Source organism: Pecten maximus, chromosome 3 (genome assembly GCF_902652985.1).
Source record: "Pecten maximus chromosome 3, xPecMax1.1, whole genome shotgun sequence".
Taxonomy (NCBI): domain Eukaryota; kingdom Metazoa; phylum Mollusca; class Bivalvia; order Pectinida; family Pectinidae; genus Pecten; species Pecten maximus.
The window spans coordinates 31,760,114-31,778,431 of NC_047017.1; the positions used below are offsets into that span (position 1 = coordinate 31,760,114).

The 18,318-nt window shown below is 37.5% G+C and overlaps 1 protein-coding gene across 6 annotated transcripts in view; it reads right to left on the reverse strand.

Moving 5' to 3' along the window:
* Window positions 1-1,820: 1,820 nt before the first annotated feature.
* The window catches only part of LOC117323912 (neuroendocrine convertase 2-like), a 40,465-nt gene continuing 23,967 nt past the window's right edge, over window positions 1,821-18,318 (reverse strand). Inside the window, exons 5-14 of one of the 6 annotated variants that reach the window (XR_004531855.1) lie at window positions 16,715-16,752; window positions 16,134-16,210; window positions 15,692-15,780; window positions 14,483-14,658; window positions 13,770-13,985; window positions 12,957-13,057; window positions 8,424-8,657; window positions 7,504-7,668; window positions 5,061-7,073; window positions 1,821-4,855 (exon numbers count right to left, since the gene is read on the reverse strand). Coding sequence is in view for 1 of the 6 variants with exons in the window: in XM_033879444.1 (XP_033735335.1) it covers window positions 6,788-7,073; window positions 7,504-7,668; window positions 8,424-8,657; window positions 12,957-13,057; window positions 13,770-13,985; window positions 14,483-14,658; window positions 15,692-15,780; window positions 16,134-16,210; window positions 16,715-16,752 (1,382 nt within the window). In the remaining 5 variants the exon portion in view is untranslated. Of the gene's footprint in view, window positions 7,074-7,503; window positions 7,669-8,423; window positions 8,658-12,956; window positions 13,058-13,769; window positions 13,986-14,482; window positions 14,659-15,691; window positions 15,781-16,133; window positions 16,211-16,714; window positions 16,753-18,318 lie in introns of all 6 variants that reach the window. The other 5 variants (XR_004531854.1, XR_004531853.1, XR_004531852.1 and 2 more) reach the window with 5 other exon arrangements.

An 18,318-nucleotide genomic window follows, 5' to 3' on the forward strand; every position in this document is an offset into this window, starting at 1 on the left:
ATTTCGTGGTACGGTCCTCTTCTGGGCCTGACTATCGACCTGATCGGTTAGACCCAATAACTCACCCAAGTGTTAGCATATCTCCTGAGGAATCCTTTCTGCGGCATTGTAATCGTTCTTTTATCTGGAGTCGACACAACATTGTCCAAATAGGCAGAAATAGTCCTCATGAATATTCATTACAACTAAAAACACATTGACGTCATATGGAATTCCTTTGTATTGAGAAAAATATCGTAATCGAATAGACGACAATGGCGAGTGGTTTTGTGTTTGGGTCGCCATGCTCAAATATACCAATGGATTGGATATTGTGTGTTTTTATTTATTCTTCATTGGGTAAAATTGGGCTTCTCTCCGAGTCTCTATGATTCCTGTTTAAGCCATTGTGCAATAAGCCTTTTGGTCATGTGTACGATTTAGTTGTGTGTATCCACATCGACGTTTATGAAGTAGTACAAATGATTGAATTGATAGTTGACAAACAGCTGAATCTTTGGTAAATTGATGAGACTCTTAGAGTCGTTTTTGTTTTCTTTTCAGGCTGAATACATATCGAAATGCTTATCAGAACAGGTTAAATGTCGGATGTCTTATGTATAACTTAAAATCACAGACACTACACGATCTTCTACATGAACAGCGTAACCGGAAGGGAAGAAATTTTTTATTTTTTAATGTTAATTTTGTAAATACAGCCTGCGCCGTTTACATGTCGCAGGTGTTTCGATAATGATGAGCTTGTTCCTATATCACGATGTAGGGGAAATCTACAGGTTTTAAAGACATCCGAAATAATAAAGATTCCGTTAATTGTAGAATTCAGATCTCATCTGCAAATTGTACTTATCTTGGCGATGTAAAGTTAATTGTGTTCAGTTTTAAGATGGGTTTGTTGTCATTGAAAAAGAGAAAAAAAAACTGAGACAAAGAGGCAAACTTAATTAACTAGAACATGTGGCAAACTACAGACGTTCTGTAAGCGTCCTTAATTAACTAGAACATGTAGCAACCTACAGACGTTCTGTAAGCGTCCTTAATTAACTAGAACATGTAGCAACCTACAGCGTCCTTAACTAATAGGACAGGTAGCATTCTTTTGGCATTTTGTTAATGACATTTTGTCTTCGTCATAAACTAATAGAACACGTACCACTCTTTTTACGTTAAGTTAACGTCTTTGACTAACAGAAAAGGAATCATTCTTTTAGCGTTTTGTCAAATTTCTTAACAAACAGAACAGGTAGTATTCTTTCGAAGCTTTGTCAGCGTCTTTACTTTTCAGAATAAGAAGCGTTCTTTTGACGTTTTGTCAGCGCCCTTAACAAACAGAACAAATAGCATTCTTTTGACGTTTTGTCAAATTCCTTAACTAACAGAACAGGTAGTATTCTTTTGACGTTTTATCAGCGTCTTTAACTTACAGAACAGGCAGTATACCTTTGACATTTTGCCAGCGTCCTTATCTTACATAAAAAGGTATCACTCTTTGATGTCTTCTCAGCGTCCTTAACTTACACAAAAAAGGTATCACTCTTTTATGTTTTCTCATCGTCCTTAACTTACATAAAATAAATAACTGTTTTGATGTTTTCTCAGCGTCCTTAACTAACATAAAAGGTCGTATTTTTTCAAAAATTTGTCAGCGTCATTAACTAACACATGACACGCTGTTATCGTCTATTTACAAGTGACAAGCACAAAGCGTTTCATTTACGTCCTTTGCAAATTCGGAACACTTTTTCAGCATCACACACAAAGATTAGTATATCAGCTTGGATTTCCCCAAGAACAAATACCTTAAAAAAAATGAACAAATATGACACTTTGGCCGAATTTTATTTGCAACATAACATTACAACAGTTGGGATATTCTCAAATTAATCAACAAAATATACTTCTTTAATATTTGCGCATTCTTCATCACTTAAGCTTCCTCCACTCTATCGGTTAAATTAAGAATGGCTGATTTGGATCAACATACCAATATTGCAGTTAGAAAAAATCTGTTAACAAATTACTGTAAACACATATATATATAAGTTTAATAAGTATATAATTGATAATAAATTCAGTTTAAGCTTATTAAATCTTTAATTACAATCAAACGTTGCTACTTCGGCGTTTATACAAATTTCAAAAATATGATTTAAAAGGACCATTCTTTGTTCGGCCTTATGAAACAATTCAGAATATTGGCCCGGCCTGATGACACCATTCAGAATATTGGCCCGGCCTGATGACACCATTCAGAATATTTGCCCGGCCTGATGACACCATTCAGAATATTGGCCCGGCCTGATGACACCATTCAGAATATTTGCCCGGCCTGATGACACCATTCAGAATATTGGCCCGGCCTGATGACACCATTCAGAATATTGGCCCGGCCTGATGACACCATTCAGAATATTGGCCCGGCCTGATGAAACCATACAGAATATGGGCCTGGCCTGATGAAACCATACAGAATATGGGCCCGGCCTGATAAAACTATACAATAAATTGGCCCGGCCTTATGCAGCCATTTCTGAATCCCAGTTCAACACTATATACGATAACGCACTGCTTTACACGGCTATAATACAAACAAGATGGCCTTCAGGGTTATTACAGATGCATCTCGGGAATCTCCCCCACAATGCGCCGTTTGGTCTCAGTCGATATATTGAAAAGTTTCTGGCAAAATTTCAAACACTGTGTATTTTACACAGTGAACGAATCTGTCAGGATTATTTTAAAGATAGAATGTTCAGTACCATTAAACTTCAAGAATAAACATGTTTCAGGCCTTGGATCGACAAACACTCGGTATTACAATACTTTTATCGTGCTTGTGTCTGCAGAAGTCTGAAATAGCCGTCTCACGGTGTTTGGACAAACCCCACTTCGTCATCTGTGTTGTTTGGCTTTCACCAAAGATTCTCTTTTGGTTAGTCCAAACACAACTGGAAGGATATTTCGGTCATCAAAATCAAAAACCTGGTGCCAATATTTTTCCACGTGGCTTTAAACCACGCTTCATCTCGCGCTGACCTCATTTACTCCGATAATTGCATTATAGCCGTGTAAATATAAAACTCTTAATTTTCATCACAAAATAGAACAACGGAAAAACAATATATCGACAATGAATGAATAGGATATCACATTCTATATTGGTGAGAACCTCTCTTCTAAACAAATATATGTGTTTTGAAACATATTTTTAGGCTAGAGCCAAATATTTCACTGAAGTTCAATTGGAATGAAAACCAAACCTGTTCTAGGATTTCTATGAAATTCCCGATTATCAACTTTACATATAATATTGTTGCTCACTAAATTTTGGGGAAAAATTTATATTACCGAAACCAGATTTAATTATAAGTTCAAGTACACATCCCCTCAGGGTATTGTGTTAAGAAATGATATGGATGAATTTGATGATAACGACGATGGACTAATTAAGACAACCAATGATTTCCTCGTTATAATTCTTTTCACTTCTTATTTGACCTTCAGGGAAGTCAAGGTCAGATAGGGAACTCTTCGTAGAGCTAATCATGTCATTAAAAGGTTATCAAAAGAGGATTTAACTCATGTCATAGGAGAAAAGTACAATCAGATATAGGACTTAATTCTCCTCTCTCAAGCTTGTCCCTATAAAGGTGTTATATAAGGGAGCTAACTCTACTTCGTGAAACCAAATGTCCCAGTAATGTTATACGAGATTTAAATGTCCCAGTAATGTTATACGAGATTTAAATGTCCCAGTAATGTTATACGAGATTTAAATGTCCCAGTAATGTTATACGGGACCAAATGTCCCAGTAATGTTATACGAGATTTAAATGTCCCAGTAATGTTATACGAGATTTAAATGTCCCAGTAATGTTATACGGGACTAATGTCCCAGTAATGTTATACGAGATTTAAATGTCCCAGTAATGTTATACGAGATTTAAATGTCCCAGTAATGTTATACGAGATTTAAATGTCCCAGTAATGTTATACGAGATTTAAATGTCCCAGTAATGTTATACGGGACTAATGTCCCAGTAATGTTATACGGGACTAATGTCCCAGTAATATTATACGAGATTTAAATGTCCCAGTAATGTTATACGAGATTTAAATGTCCCAGTAATGTTATACGGGACTAATGTCCCAGTAATGTTATACGGGACTAATGTCCCAGTAATGTTATACGGGACTAATGTCCCAGTAATGTTATACGGGACTAATTTCCCAGTAATGTTATACGAGATTTAAATGTCCCAGTATTGTTATACGGGACTAATGTCCCAGTAATATTATACGGGACCAAATGTCCCAGTAATGTTATACGGGACTAATGTCCCAGTAATGTTATACGGGACTAATGTCCCAGTAATGTTATACGGGACTAATTTCCCAGTAATGTTATACGAGATTTAAATGTCCCAGTATTGTTATACGGGACTAATGTCCCAGTAATGTTATACGAGATTTAAATGTCCCAGTAATGTTATACGGGACTAATGTCCCAGTAATGTTATACGGGACTAATGTCCCAGTAATGTTATACGGGACTAATGTCCCAGTAATGTTATACGGGACTAATATCCCAGTAATGTTATACGAGATTTAAATGTCCCAGTAATGTTATACGGGACTAATGTCCCAGTAATATTATACGGGACTAATGTCCCAGTAATATTATACGGGACTAATGTCCCAGTAATGTTATACGGGACTAATGTCCCAGTAATATTATACGGGACTTATGTCCCAGTAATATTATACGGGACTAATGTCCCAGTAATGTTATACGGGACTAATTTCCCAGTAATGTTATACGAGATTTAAATGTCCCAGTAATGTTATACGGGACCTAATGTCCCAGTAATGTTATACGGGACTGTGGACTTAAATGTCACATTTATGTTATACGGGACCTAATGTCCCAGTAATGTTATACGAGATTTAAATGTCCCAGTAATGTTATACGGGACCTAATGTCCCAGTAATGTTATACGGGACCAAATGTCCCAGTAATGTTATACGGGACCTAAAGTCCCAGTAATGTTATACGGGACTAATGTCCCAGTAATGTTATACGGGACTGAATTGTCCCAGCAATGCTGTACGGGACTGTGGATTTATATGTCCTAGTAATGGTATTCGGGACTATAATTTAAATGTCCCAGCAATGGTTCCGGGACTATGGATTTAAAGAGCTGCGAACAATGTTTGACGAACATTGTATGATGTTGTGTTTTTTCAGTATGTTCTCTCCTTTATCTTAAATAGTAAATCTCACTGAGAAAGCAGTGGTCCGTTACCTATAGCAATAACGTTACGTTTTACAAGGACCCTGGTCTTCTGTAAAGTATTGTCATTAACACAGATGTAAGCGTTGACATTAGATTTCTTGACAGTCTACAGTCTTCCTAAACAAGTGGTGATTAGGGGTATAGATGTCATGTCATTTTACATATCTTTCCGATGGGGAAAACATCTGTGATACAATTCGTCTGTCACAGAGCTGATAGTGCAATTGCAAATCGCAACTTCAATGCACAAACCTGAATGCACTGATATGGATTTAGAGTTCTTAGTTGTGCTAAACTCCAGTACATCAAGAACAGACAACTCCTGATCATTTTATGTCTGGTTGCAGCCCCGTGTTCTGTCACACATACTCATGTCGCAAGTGTAAGATATGGCTATACCAACAGTGGGTTACAACTGAGAACAATGTCTTGTTAAGAAAACTCGTGATCAATGCTGGCAATATGTGTTGTAACAGCTTCAACGAAAATGTTTAATTTATGAAAAGTTTGCAATGAGAAACTGCGACAGACAGTATGGAAGTTGAACAGACGGGGTCACAACAGACAATGTTCCGAGGAGACTTAATGATAACTACCGTAGTGTACCGAATAGTCCAAATAACGACTACGGAAGTACATCGAGTACACCAAACGTTAGATATAGCAATGTTACATGGATTGGCTATCAGCCTGTCCACAACAGTAATAGAATTCTACCGAAACACAGAACCCGCCCTATAATATGTATGCCCAGTTATCTACAGAACCCACCCAATCATAAGTATGCCCATTTATCCACTATGCGACACTTAGGGAGTTAGACTTCGGTGATATGGAAGACTATTACAGATTACTTATTTTAGCTTTCGTCGGTATGATACATGTGTATCGGTAGAAGTCTAAACGGAACCCAGTCGACGTCCAGACATCTTTATTATGTAAACTGTGCGACTGGCAGGCATTCTTTGATGCGATTCCAATCATTTTCCATCGATAGATTATACAACGGAAATTTCATACCGGAATGCATATCCTTATCATGTCATTTAAGACGTCACTAAGCATATATTGGTTCTCGAAGCGATTCAGTCTTTTTAAATATAACATCCAAAATAATTGCATACTTTGCCATTTCATATAAAAATATATATATATCCGTTCTATTTGCTTCGAGCAGCAATAAATGCTTGGTGAATGTAAATTGTTGATATTTGTAAGCTTCTTTAACAAATCTTATACATAATTTGGTAAACTAATCAGTATATAATTTATCGGTTCAAAATTACCGTTTTCTTTCACCTAATAAAAAATGTCAATGCAAATACTTTATAATTCGTAATAATTTCGTAAGTCCAAAATATTAAATAAATTTAAGAATATTCTTTTTTATGCTTTTCGATAGTTGCAATTCTAAAAGTGAATATGTTTAAAATCAGGAAAAATTAATGTCAGAATTCAGCGATTAAATTTTGAATTTGGTTCTGTGTTTCTCAGGCTTTCTCCTGATGAATTCTCTTCACCTTGAACAGCTTTCCGTGGTTCATCTCGTCAGCCACCTGGTTTTTGTAAGGGGCGGTGCGAGTTCCATGGAAAATTAGGGTCCACTCGAAGAACGTTCCTGTGTCGACGTTGGTGTTTTTGCCGGGTACTAGTGTGATCTCGAGCTTCCAGCGTCCGTGAGGGTTCTCAGCCCAAGTATGGGTAGTCATGAAAGGCCAACGAGTGAAACCATTCTTGTGATCATCATCGTTAGGCCTTTGGCTCAGGATCATCGAGCTGCATGATAAAAGAGGTCATACATTATTGGTTACTACATATTGTGATGACAACGTTTTGTTAAACAGAATGGCCAATTGATGACGAAGTTTTGCCTTTTAATAATTTTCTTATTCTGCACTCTTTCCTTCTAAATTTTAAGTCCGAATTACGGTTTCGTTTAATGTCAGTATTTTCTGTATTTTCACATAATTTTGATATAGCGAGTTTTGTCAATGAAGTTTATATGTTATACCGTTTTATTGATAATGAGTTGGGATTGTGATTACGTTAGATTGCGAAGGCGTTTACGGATAATTATTTCTGTTAGAAAACGATTTATTGTAGCCATTGTATTAATTCAAATATAACACTTGACCCCAAGTATGGCTTAAAGCGTTTTCTTGTAAGGTTATATGACATCTGAGTTTGTAAAATAGATATATCTTACGTAGTGTTCGTTGGTGACGTAATAAAGATTACGACATTTCCTCTGTAAGTAGACTTTAGAGTTACGAATGCCTGCACGTGCTCCAGGTAATTGATCTCATTATCACTTCCGTGACATGCGTCCGTGTCGATGTGCATCTGGATCGGCTGGTTGGTGGCAAACTTCCTGTAAACAGAAATTTAGAAAGAGTTACTGAACCAGCTCAGCAGAATTTACTGAACCAGCTCAGCAGAGTTTATTGAACCAGCTCAGCAGAGTTTACTGAACCAGCTCAGCAGAATCTCGAGGAATTATCTGCCTGGTGGTTTCCTTTGACAAAAATATGATGAATGGTTTGTGGTATTTATAATGTCTGACAGACATACAGGCTTTAGTAGTTTATTTAGTTTAGAGAACTAGCTAGACTCGGCTCTAATTGTATAATCAAATGATATCGACTTCGTTCCAACATTACTGAATCCTTATTTCAAAAATATGGTTCATTTCGGAAGCCCTCTCTACCGTACCGTACGCTGTACAGATAACGTCTGAGAGCCTACTGTCTTACACTGTATGTGTTTTTCCTAATCTTTATCGGACCAACCCAAATTTCAATTGCAATAGGATAATTTACAGAACTTACTTTTTGTGATTTGAAACCAAATCTGTCAACAACGTTCGATTCAGAGCAGCGATCGAGTATGTGTTTCATTGATTTTACGTTAAGTTCAGAACAACAAGAAGACCTTTAATTGATTTTACACACTGTTGATAACGCCATCTGAGCTTGATATGGAGGAACTATACACATCTGGAATTATTGTGTCCTTTGGATTTCCCCCCTTTTTCCCATTTTTGTGTATGTTCAACTGAAAGTGTTGAAATGAATAGTGAAATCGTAATGAGCGTCATGGTATATAATATAGACCACGTGTACTTACATATCATTGGTGACACTGCCCCCTGTGCAGTGGAATCGTTCGGGGAGAGGTTTCCATTGTCTAGCCAGGTCCACCATGGCTGCAGCGTCCAGAACTCCGTATCCGAATAGATGGTTAAACAGTAAACCAGCGCCATTATATTTCCAGTGATGCTTCTGGTAGGGGTCGAATAACTTGTTTCGTTTGGAGGTGAGGACGGTTAGGTGCTGCATGTCTCTCCAGGTCAGGTTGCGACTGAAACCCAAAGTAAAATCTAAATGTCTCACTGTAGCATGGGGCGGTGTAGCCTTCTCAAGCTGATTACAAAGAGTCTTATAATGGCGCACACAACAATAACTCCCTTACTGGTAAACAATGAAGTATCATGGATGTTAATACCCAGCGCAGATTGTCGGATATCATGTAGGTAACCCTGTCAACATGACATATCTCTCTACAATACGTATATATAGTAGAATAAATTGTGACACATAAACCCAAGCGAAAGTGGAAATGTTAGTTTTTTAGAAGTAAGCGATAACTATTTAAGGGATGTCATTTTAAACACATGACTTGTGTTAAGTTGTTTACTCTGGACGACGTCTGCTATGCTGGCTGTAACATGACAGCTTCATTCATGATCTATTATTATGTAGTAACCAGGAGTTATAAATGTAACGTTAAAGTCGTATACAGACACATCCCCGCTTGTTATAGGTTAATAAACTAGTAACAACCTCATTATTTTGACTTTAAAGTACGCAGATGATTCAGTAAGAATGACGTACGAATAATAAAATGATTTCGTTTGTATAGACTAAATAGAACGTTTAAAAGGGTTAATTCTGTGTAATTTTCTGATCATTCTTTTGTATTGTAATATGGCTGGAGTGTTTGCTAGGTTTTCATTGGCCAATTTCCTATTTTCCTCACAAGGACCTGTCGGTGAGTAGACCTGCTATTTTTGCACGAACAGGTCAGCAAGGTTACTTCCTTACACTCCAATAACGCAACGCGTTTATTTGGACAACAACCAATCAGAATGCTGAAAACAACTTTAGTCAACATAATTTGGACAGGACCCTTGGAATTTTCATTCATTTGATTTTGTTGGCCATATTACAAAACAGTTGTTGCCTTTTGTTTTCGGTGTATACGGACCTGGTAAAGAGTTTGTTCACCTCGACCTTGATGAATAATCTCTTGACCAGGTCCGTATAGTCTCGTGTACCCTCATCAAAAGGCAATAATTGTATAATTTAGACTTGCTACTGTAGGTAGATATCATGTAACCGGTCATCCTTCTCTAATGTAGACTTGTTGCTTTAAAAGTAGATATCAAACGTCCTAAGAGGATGACAGATTTTCGACCAAAGAGATGTTTGTTTAGTTAAATATGAGCTTGGGGACATATTCTCCTATATTACCACATAAAGCATACATTCAGAGTTACTGCAGGCATATTTATAGGTAGTCATATTAATAACACGACGTCTGCCTCTGTATTTGTTAGACAGAGTCCTTGATGTAAGTCCAGATCGAATTAAGCGTCCATATCAAGCTTACCACATCAACACTGAGGTACTGCGAATTCTATTAACGTATTAACACGGGGAATGAAGGAAGCCCGATGTTATAAAGAAAACACTTTGAATGTAATGGCCCGACATTGGCCGTCATTTTCCATCGCCGTGAGCGTGACGTGACTATGTATATGTGCTATGAGATTGTTCAGACTGTGTGGACAGCTAATGGCAGGTTTTGGGCATTGAGACTCGATAAACGATCATCGACACTCTGTGTGTGGCTTCCCCTCCCAAGGCTGTGAAGGGTTTCCAGCTATATTGTTACAGACGACAGAATGATACCGAAATGACTTGCCGTCGTTCTGAACTTACACGGCTTCTATTGTACCAAGCTGTCGGTACGCCTTCAGCCTACTCATCATATCACTAGCAGTTCTGACAATACAACGCTGGGGAGACAAAACTTCTACCCAGCCTAATGGATACTTAGGTAGGAAATGTCACGGAAGTAGAGGCGTGATAAAAGATCGCTGTCATAGCTGAAATATTGTCTTTTAATGTACAAATGAATGTAAAACATTGTCATTTACGACTCACTGTACATGATATGATGCCTACTTATATAACAGGTGATACTGTGTTAACGACTTGCAATGCTGATCTACGCACATTCCTATTGCATATATATATAATTTGTTGGAGGATAGAACGCCATTTTAATGTAAGGTATATACTTCGGAAGATTTTATCTGACTGTCCTCATTTGATGACTTGATGATTCCACAGGGGTTCTAATCTCGCTAAATATGCCTATTCAGACAAGTTCGCGAATACATGATTTTGTGAACGATGATCCAGAAAAAAATGAGAGTCATGCAAATTTATCTCAAAAGTCAAGTGATTCAGTCATGCGATACATTCTACGGACGACAGAAATCTACGAATGTGAACGTTCTTTGTGCTTTTATATTTGAATTAAAACTCATCATTGATTTACATTGCATGGAATATGACAACACTTCAATAGGCCTGACTTGTTTGTGCTGGTTGAACGTAACGCTTCTTAAAGTATTTATAGATTATTAATGATACAGTAGTCGTCCAAGAGCTTATTTTGTAATTCAATAAAAAAATGCCTGTTATAAACTATGTTATTGTAAACATTTAAAGACATTTACAACACAAAAATAAACAATAATGATTTCGAACTCTAGATATTTTGGCACACGTGCTCGACCTGAGACCTCTGACCTATACCTGCACATGAATGACGCCATTTTGTGAAGTTCTACGGTCATCAGTACGAAGCTATAAGTGTCTAGCAGATATGGTTTTGATTATCAGATATATAATGAATAATGAATGTGTATGAAAGCAAGTAATGACAACGGCGAAATCAACATGGATGTCATCATCTTTTCGTACAAATAATCGCGAGGGATTTAAGTTCAGAAATATTGGTTTACAGTATACTGTTCATGTGACCAATTAAATGATATAAATAAGAGTTATTGAAAATTTAATTTTATCAGACTAGGTGATTCGATTAATATTGGTTGTACTCATATCCCTGATTTCCGTATCTTTTATTCCCTGCCATCAATGCGAGAAGCAGTTTTAAGTTTTCGGCGCATACTGTGTCTACAACCGAACTCTTACTTTAACATGCTAATCACTTGTATATACTCAGTTCAATCCTTTTACATGCCGCCAATAAATCGTGGTTTTCCTCCAGACACGGAAAACTTCCGGAAGTTAAAGTGCAGAAGCTTTGCTTATCAGCAGAGGTTCAGTCTGATAGGGCATATCATACTTCACATATACAAGGGCCGGAGAGAGGAAGCTATTGCCAATGTATTTATAGGATATCGGAAAGTCAATCTGGAGAATAAATCTTAACGGGTCATATTAATATTGTGGAGATGAGCATTGTGAATGTTCATGCAAGAAACAGTCGTGTTCTTCTATTCCTATATACTTCAGAAAGGAGGACGTTGATGTATGGTAAGTCGGGATCATTACACTTTGAACGGTTGGTATCTACAGGAGTCTACTTCAGACGAATCATTACCAAGAAGTAACATCCGTAGCTATAGAAAAGCTTCTGTCTGTTCGCGTAAAATCTACCCTATTCATATCTGACAATCAATAATATGTATGATAAAATCGATAAGAACTCCAATCTATATTACAGATTTAAAAGCTGGCCATTAGTATTGATAAACTAGCAATATCTACAACAATAACGCTATTGAGGATGCCGACATTTTCTAAGGAATTGTCTTGGAGCCTACGGCGAGGCGGGGTCTGGTCCGGATTTCATTAATACGGATATGTCAAGTAACTGCAGCAACAATTGGATCGGTTCAGCGAGACGTACATCGCCAGCGAAGGCGTCGTATTAGATAAAGCATTATACAATTACTGACGTGACAGAAATGTAATTGGACATTGTGGATTGGTAATCGATATCAGTGGCAGGAAGCGGACCTGGGTAACTACATCCTGTGTCATCGTAATAAAGGCTAATCGTACAAGAGGATTATCTCCATGTCCATTGATTCCTGGGATACACACGATATCAGAATAAACAAGAAAGCCAATGCAAACCTAATTCACAATGGTAGCCGTGACGCAATAGCACCGAGAGGATTAACAAATATAGAACGAGCGAATGATATTAAAATGGTCCGAAATACCACAGCGATAGTGCAGACAAAGCCACGGTAATGGACGCGTACGGTAAAGCTTTCAAATAGGTTTGATCCTTTATCAAAGGGACAGAATGACAAACGTGGGTGTAACTCGTATACCACCTTGCATTTACAGAGGCGGAAAAGTCCGGGGATTGAATTTTCGGTTTTTGTAATGGCCCAATAATTCTTTTTCAAAGGTTAAAAATAGAGAGAAAAAAAAGCGAATGATTTGAAATATTCTGCTGCACAAGAGTGTACAAAGCTAACTAATTGGTGGTATTCATTTTCTTTATATAAAACACCATTGTCACTTACGGCCACCTGCTACTTACTTTGCCTCCAAAGCTAGAGCGAAGACACCTGCAGCTTCCGGTGCCGCAGCGGAAGTTCCCGAGTGGGTGGTGGTGCAGTTGTTGTACAGATCAGTTGTAGCCTGTAAATGTGAGTAGTGGTTATATCAGGTTATATTAAGGCTGGATTGTGTAACAGTGATAACATGATAACTTGATGTGAAAACATGTTATAAGACCCTAGCAGGTGCGTTGATTATACAGCGGTACTCATCTTACCTTGTCTGTTATCACTGTCATTTCATTTCTTCCATGTCTATGTAATTTCCGACCGTGTTGGCACACAACTATAGAGTATTAGGTTGCATCTGTCTGATTAATTCTGTCTAAAATAACTCTTCTAGCGTCATTACTGCCCAGTCAGGGCTTTATATTTCATTGATTACTTTTCCTTACCTTCCTGTTTAATTATTTGTGGCATGATTAAAAGGAACATTTATATAGCATGTGACATTGTCCTTAATGAGATACTGGGATACAGCCTGCTTATATTTTACGTTTTGATTAATACCCCTAAACCTTCTTTTGAAATCAAATATTGAAATTATAAAATTTAAGTATGGTCACCTCCCATATATTTCTTTTGATCTGATTTGAGTTAAGTTGCCTCCTAAAAATGCCTTAAGTCATTAATATAACTGAAGAGCTCTAAAAGGATGAACTTAATTCATTTTGCTCTCTGTATCTAACCCATTTCCTGAACTAAGTAAGTCTTATCAAGCTGATCGAGATGAGTCTTTTTATAAAGATTCACAGAGGTTGGGGAACAAATGATTGATTTGTGATAGTACATACCACTCCGGCGTCACGAAGAGTGCTCTTGCCGTTACTGAATGTCGAGGCGAGTGTGGAGGAACAGGATTCGTCGTACCCAGCCGTTTGTCCATCATTGGTCGCGGAGTTGATAGAAATAGTCCACATGCTAGCTGCGTAACCGTCACAGTTACAGTCGTCATCCGCGCCGCCGTCACCTGAAGCCCAGACGTAAATATTCCCTAGACCTCGGCGTCCCTGAAGTAAAGGAGATTAAGGTAGATAATTAATTTAAATATAGGTTAAGAGCGACTTTAAGGGGAATCTGGTCGGCAATAGGACAAATGTATTGAACTGCAAGGCGGTTTAGGGTGAATTTGTGCCAAGACAAGTAAAGATCACCACATCCTTTTGTTTCTATACTGTTATTATTTTATTTTGATAAACACATGTTTATAACGGTTGGATGGTGTTAAATTTAGCTAAAATTCATACAAATCACTTTAACTAAGGGAAACCATGAGCAAATAAAATTATGCAAGGTTTCGTAGTCTCATCGAACTATTTCATCAGAATAATCAAAGTTAAACAGAGATTGAAAAATAAATGTCTTCATGCGGAATCATCTGGTCGACCCACCGGGAGTATAATCTCAGGAAATAGGGGAAATGATGCAAATATGCCAAGTTGTATTGTCAAAGAACCTTCAGATTGTTACTAGACAGAAAGCAGCAAGTCAAAATTGCTATTATTACCTCGTTGACGCCATGAACGATTGCCCTCATGGTCATATTGCGGGGCCCGTCTACTGTCTTGCCGTCATCAGTCGGTCCCCAGGAGGCGCTGTAGATGTCGATATCGTTGGGCATGTGTCCCATGGCGTTTGCTTCGATTAAATCCGTCATAAACGGCTGGTCGAGCATCCGTAGTCCTGTCAGTCGAAAAGTATTAATAGTAGAACGCAATTTAGCTTGTTGACACGAAAAACAAACATACAACAAATGGCCACAGTAAGGACTGAGAAAGGTTTATAGGTGGCTGCTAAAAGCTACCCGAGTAGTCCGTTTTTCCATTTTTAACGTAAGAGTTGAGAGGTGTCTATTGGTGCATTAATGCACCTTTGAAAGCTCCAAGTGTGAGGGAAGGCAGATCGTCTAGCCATTATTGTTCGCACAAAGAAAGAGATATTGTATCATCCATTAACTTTGTGTGTTAGTATGCGAGATGCATTGGAATGTTTGGTGACACTTTTTTTCTACTACTTTTGATGTGATGTAGTCGTCAAATTGTTCGGCAATACTTGCACATCTCGGTGCTTCTCCTTTGTCTTGTGAGGTTTCGTGCAAAATCTGGCTGCCAAGCTTTGTATCTATTTTTTTTTTAAAATTATTTTTGGGTGAACTGGGATCAAACTTACAGCATCTTATTTGAAGATGGTTTATACAAGAGATACGTATACTGTGCTTCGCTATAGGAAATCAAAGGATTATTTTCAAAAGTATCTTGTACTTGTGACTTTTTCATTAATACACATTGTGTACCATTTTGGGTGTTAAATTTCATCCTCCATTCGGCAGATTATGCCATCCTGCACGGCTGTATTGATTTATCTTTAGAATATATGATCATCTGTAGAGAGACGTCATTTACACAAAGTCTGGTAGATCGTTGATATGGCACAACATTGGTAGAAGTCTTAGTACAAAGCGCTAGTCATTTGTTAAAATATTATATCCCTTCCCCTTTATTTCGTATCCTTTATGGTTCTATCTTGTTGAATAATCTTAATGAGGGCGTAAAGCGAATTTTTCAGCCAATCAAAATTGGTTATAGTACGCTTGTTGATGAACTCAACCAATCAAAATTTACAGACGATGATGACACGCCAGACACCTGCATTTCCGTATTTACTGGCAGATTTATTGATAGACTATATACTTTTGATGAAGTTTTGAGATACTTACCTGCAACCTTAGAGTCATACGCCACGCCAACACCACAGACCTTGTTGTCCCTAGCAGCGGACACCTCTCCGGCACAGCGCGTCCCGTGACTGAAAAAATATGAGCGCGTGGTGTGAGGTAAGGAAGATGCAACTTCCGGGACATTTACAAATGCATTATCAAACACTAGAATTCATCAATACATCAAAGGGGTAAGTTGATAAACACTTAGTCAAGAAGCGTTATCCCCGAATTAATACAACGCGAAGTCGTCATTAAGCATAACAGCACTCACAGGTTTCATTGACGTGCATTAACTTAAGGAAAGTCCTTAAATTAAAATTGTCCCTTAGAAAACATTATTTGATTTAAATTTAAACGGAAAATTTGAATTAAAGTATAAAGATTTCTTTAGTTGAGGAATAATGAGGAAACTGGATCCAGATAACCGTATTGTACGCACCTGTTGAACCACGTGTCGGTGTAGCGTGGATACGGGTAAGGGTCGTTACTGCTGAAGTCGTAACTGGCTTGGGCGTTCTGGGGACGAGAAAAACATGTCCATATACACCAAACCTACATATCGTTGGCACATTTTAATTATTTCTTACATTTTAAACTAACTTTAATTAAAAAGAACGCTAATTTCCTTTGAAGAAGAAGAAGAAGGAGAAGAAGAAGAAGAAGAAGAAGAAGAAGAAAAAAAACCATAAAAAAACTGACGTAGAACGTGAAGAAAATTTGCTTAAGAAAAATTGTATTTATTCATCAAAACTACTTAAGCATAATGTACAATTTAAATTCAGTTCCACTTACTATATCCTGCCAGTGAGAAAGAATTGGTTATCGATGGGGAAAAGAACCATGTATTCCTTTGATTCACATTTTTATTGATATTTCTGTAGGTTTCATGCCTGATAGTCTAAACTTTGGGACTGTCAGCCCACAGGTCCGGACCTTTAGTGGTTTGTGCAAGAGAGCCTTACATTGTGATGGCTTCACTAGATACTATTTCATCAGCCCACCGCTAATTTAATTACTTACGTAATTGTGTTTCAGGTCCTCGTGCAGATAATCAATACCTGTAAAAAAACAGCATGTTGATATGTTTGTTAGGGATAAAACCTCTTTATCATTAGATTTCATTACTCAGAATCATCCAGAGTATAATTAGAATTCTAGTAAAAACGAAAAACTTCAGTATCATTATATTACACCGGGTAAAATCTCATTACAGCCAGGCTTTCTATTAGTTAAATATCGACATGGCTGTCTTTAGTTTGAATATCAAGCTACGGGAATCCGAGCTTTTAAAATTATCATCAATCTGTCGAACCGCAATAAAGTGTCTTCATATTCAATCGTTATAAATCTCAAAGAGGATATTAATTTAATGATTAAGCATTTGACTTTTTATAAAATGGTGGATACAATTGTTATATCTTCCAATGAACAGTTGCTGTGTGTGACAATGTGAGTCTGGTGGTAAGGGGCCTATACTACTGAATGACAACTTATGGAGATACTATGTTACGAGTGTGTAGCCAGCAGATCGATCCCGGGTAGAGGGCCGTGATGGATGGCATTGTTAAGTCTGGACGATAAGCCGACCTGAACAAACATCACAGACCATACAAACACGCATATTAATACCACTCTCTCCCATTTGATGTTTTTGCAATACCGAAATGAAATTAAGTCACATTTGGCCTTAGAAACAAGATTAGTTGTCGATTTGTCACAATTTGTCCGACACTTATCCTTTTTGATTGATGTCTAATAACACCGTCGTTAGTTTTCCTGGACATTGTTGGCGTTCATCAGATTATATACACAGGTCTGCTGCAACCTCCAATACTGTATACTGATCGATCAAATGGGATCTTCGGACTCCTTAGCTTTTGATACTGGTGACATTTTCTTGCCATCATGGAGGCATTTAGTGAATAATGGCTAAATAATTCTTTGGTCAATACACAAGGAATTATTCTATAACAAATGACAAAACAATTAGCGGACTACAAGACGTCACTGCCATTGTATAAAGATTAATCCTGGTGTGTGTATTAGAAATCAAACTTGGACATGACCACTCTCCACCCATACATCGACGTATATCAAACTAAGACATGACCACTCTACACCATACATCGACGTATATCAAACTAAGACATGGTCACTCTACACCATACATCGACGTATATCAAATTTAAAATGGTCCTACTTTCTAAGGGATGAAAATAGTATTGATCCGTGTGTGGCCGAAACAGGTGCAATTTAATACTAATTGGAAATAAGAATATCTAGGAAAATTACATGAAAATGTGTAACACAACAAAGCAAAATGCTTGTTATCAGCAGACATCGGTGATGTGAGTTATGTGAATGTAGGATGTATTTACGATTATGACTGAAATGAGGAATATATCCTAATTTATTTGAAATTAATTACTACTTCAAAAATCGATTGTAAAAGCAGCAATTGTGTGATCTAAAGGTTCGTGTGATTGCTCCGTATGTAACCTGACCTCAAGCTGTTTGTAACCACGTCCATGAGAGATGAATGGGCTGGATGTACTGACGTCATCACAGCATCGACCCAGCCATATCAATAAAACACGTCACAGATACACATACATGCGCTGTAG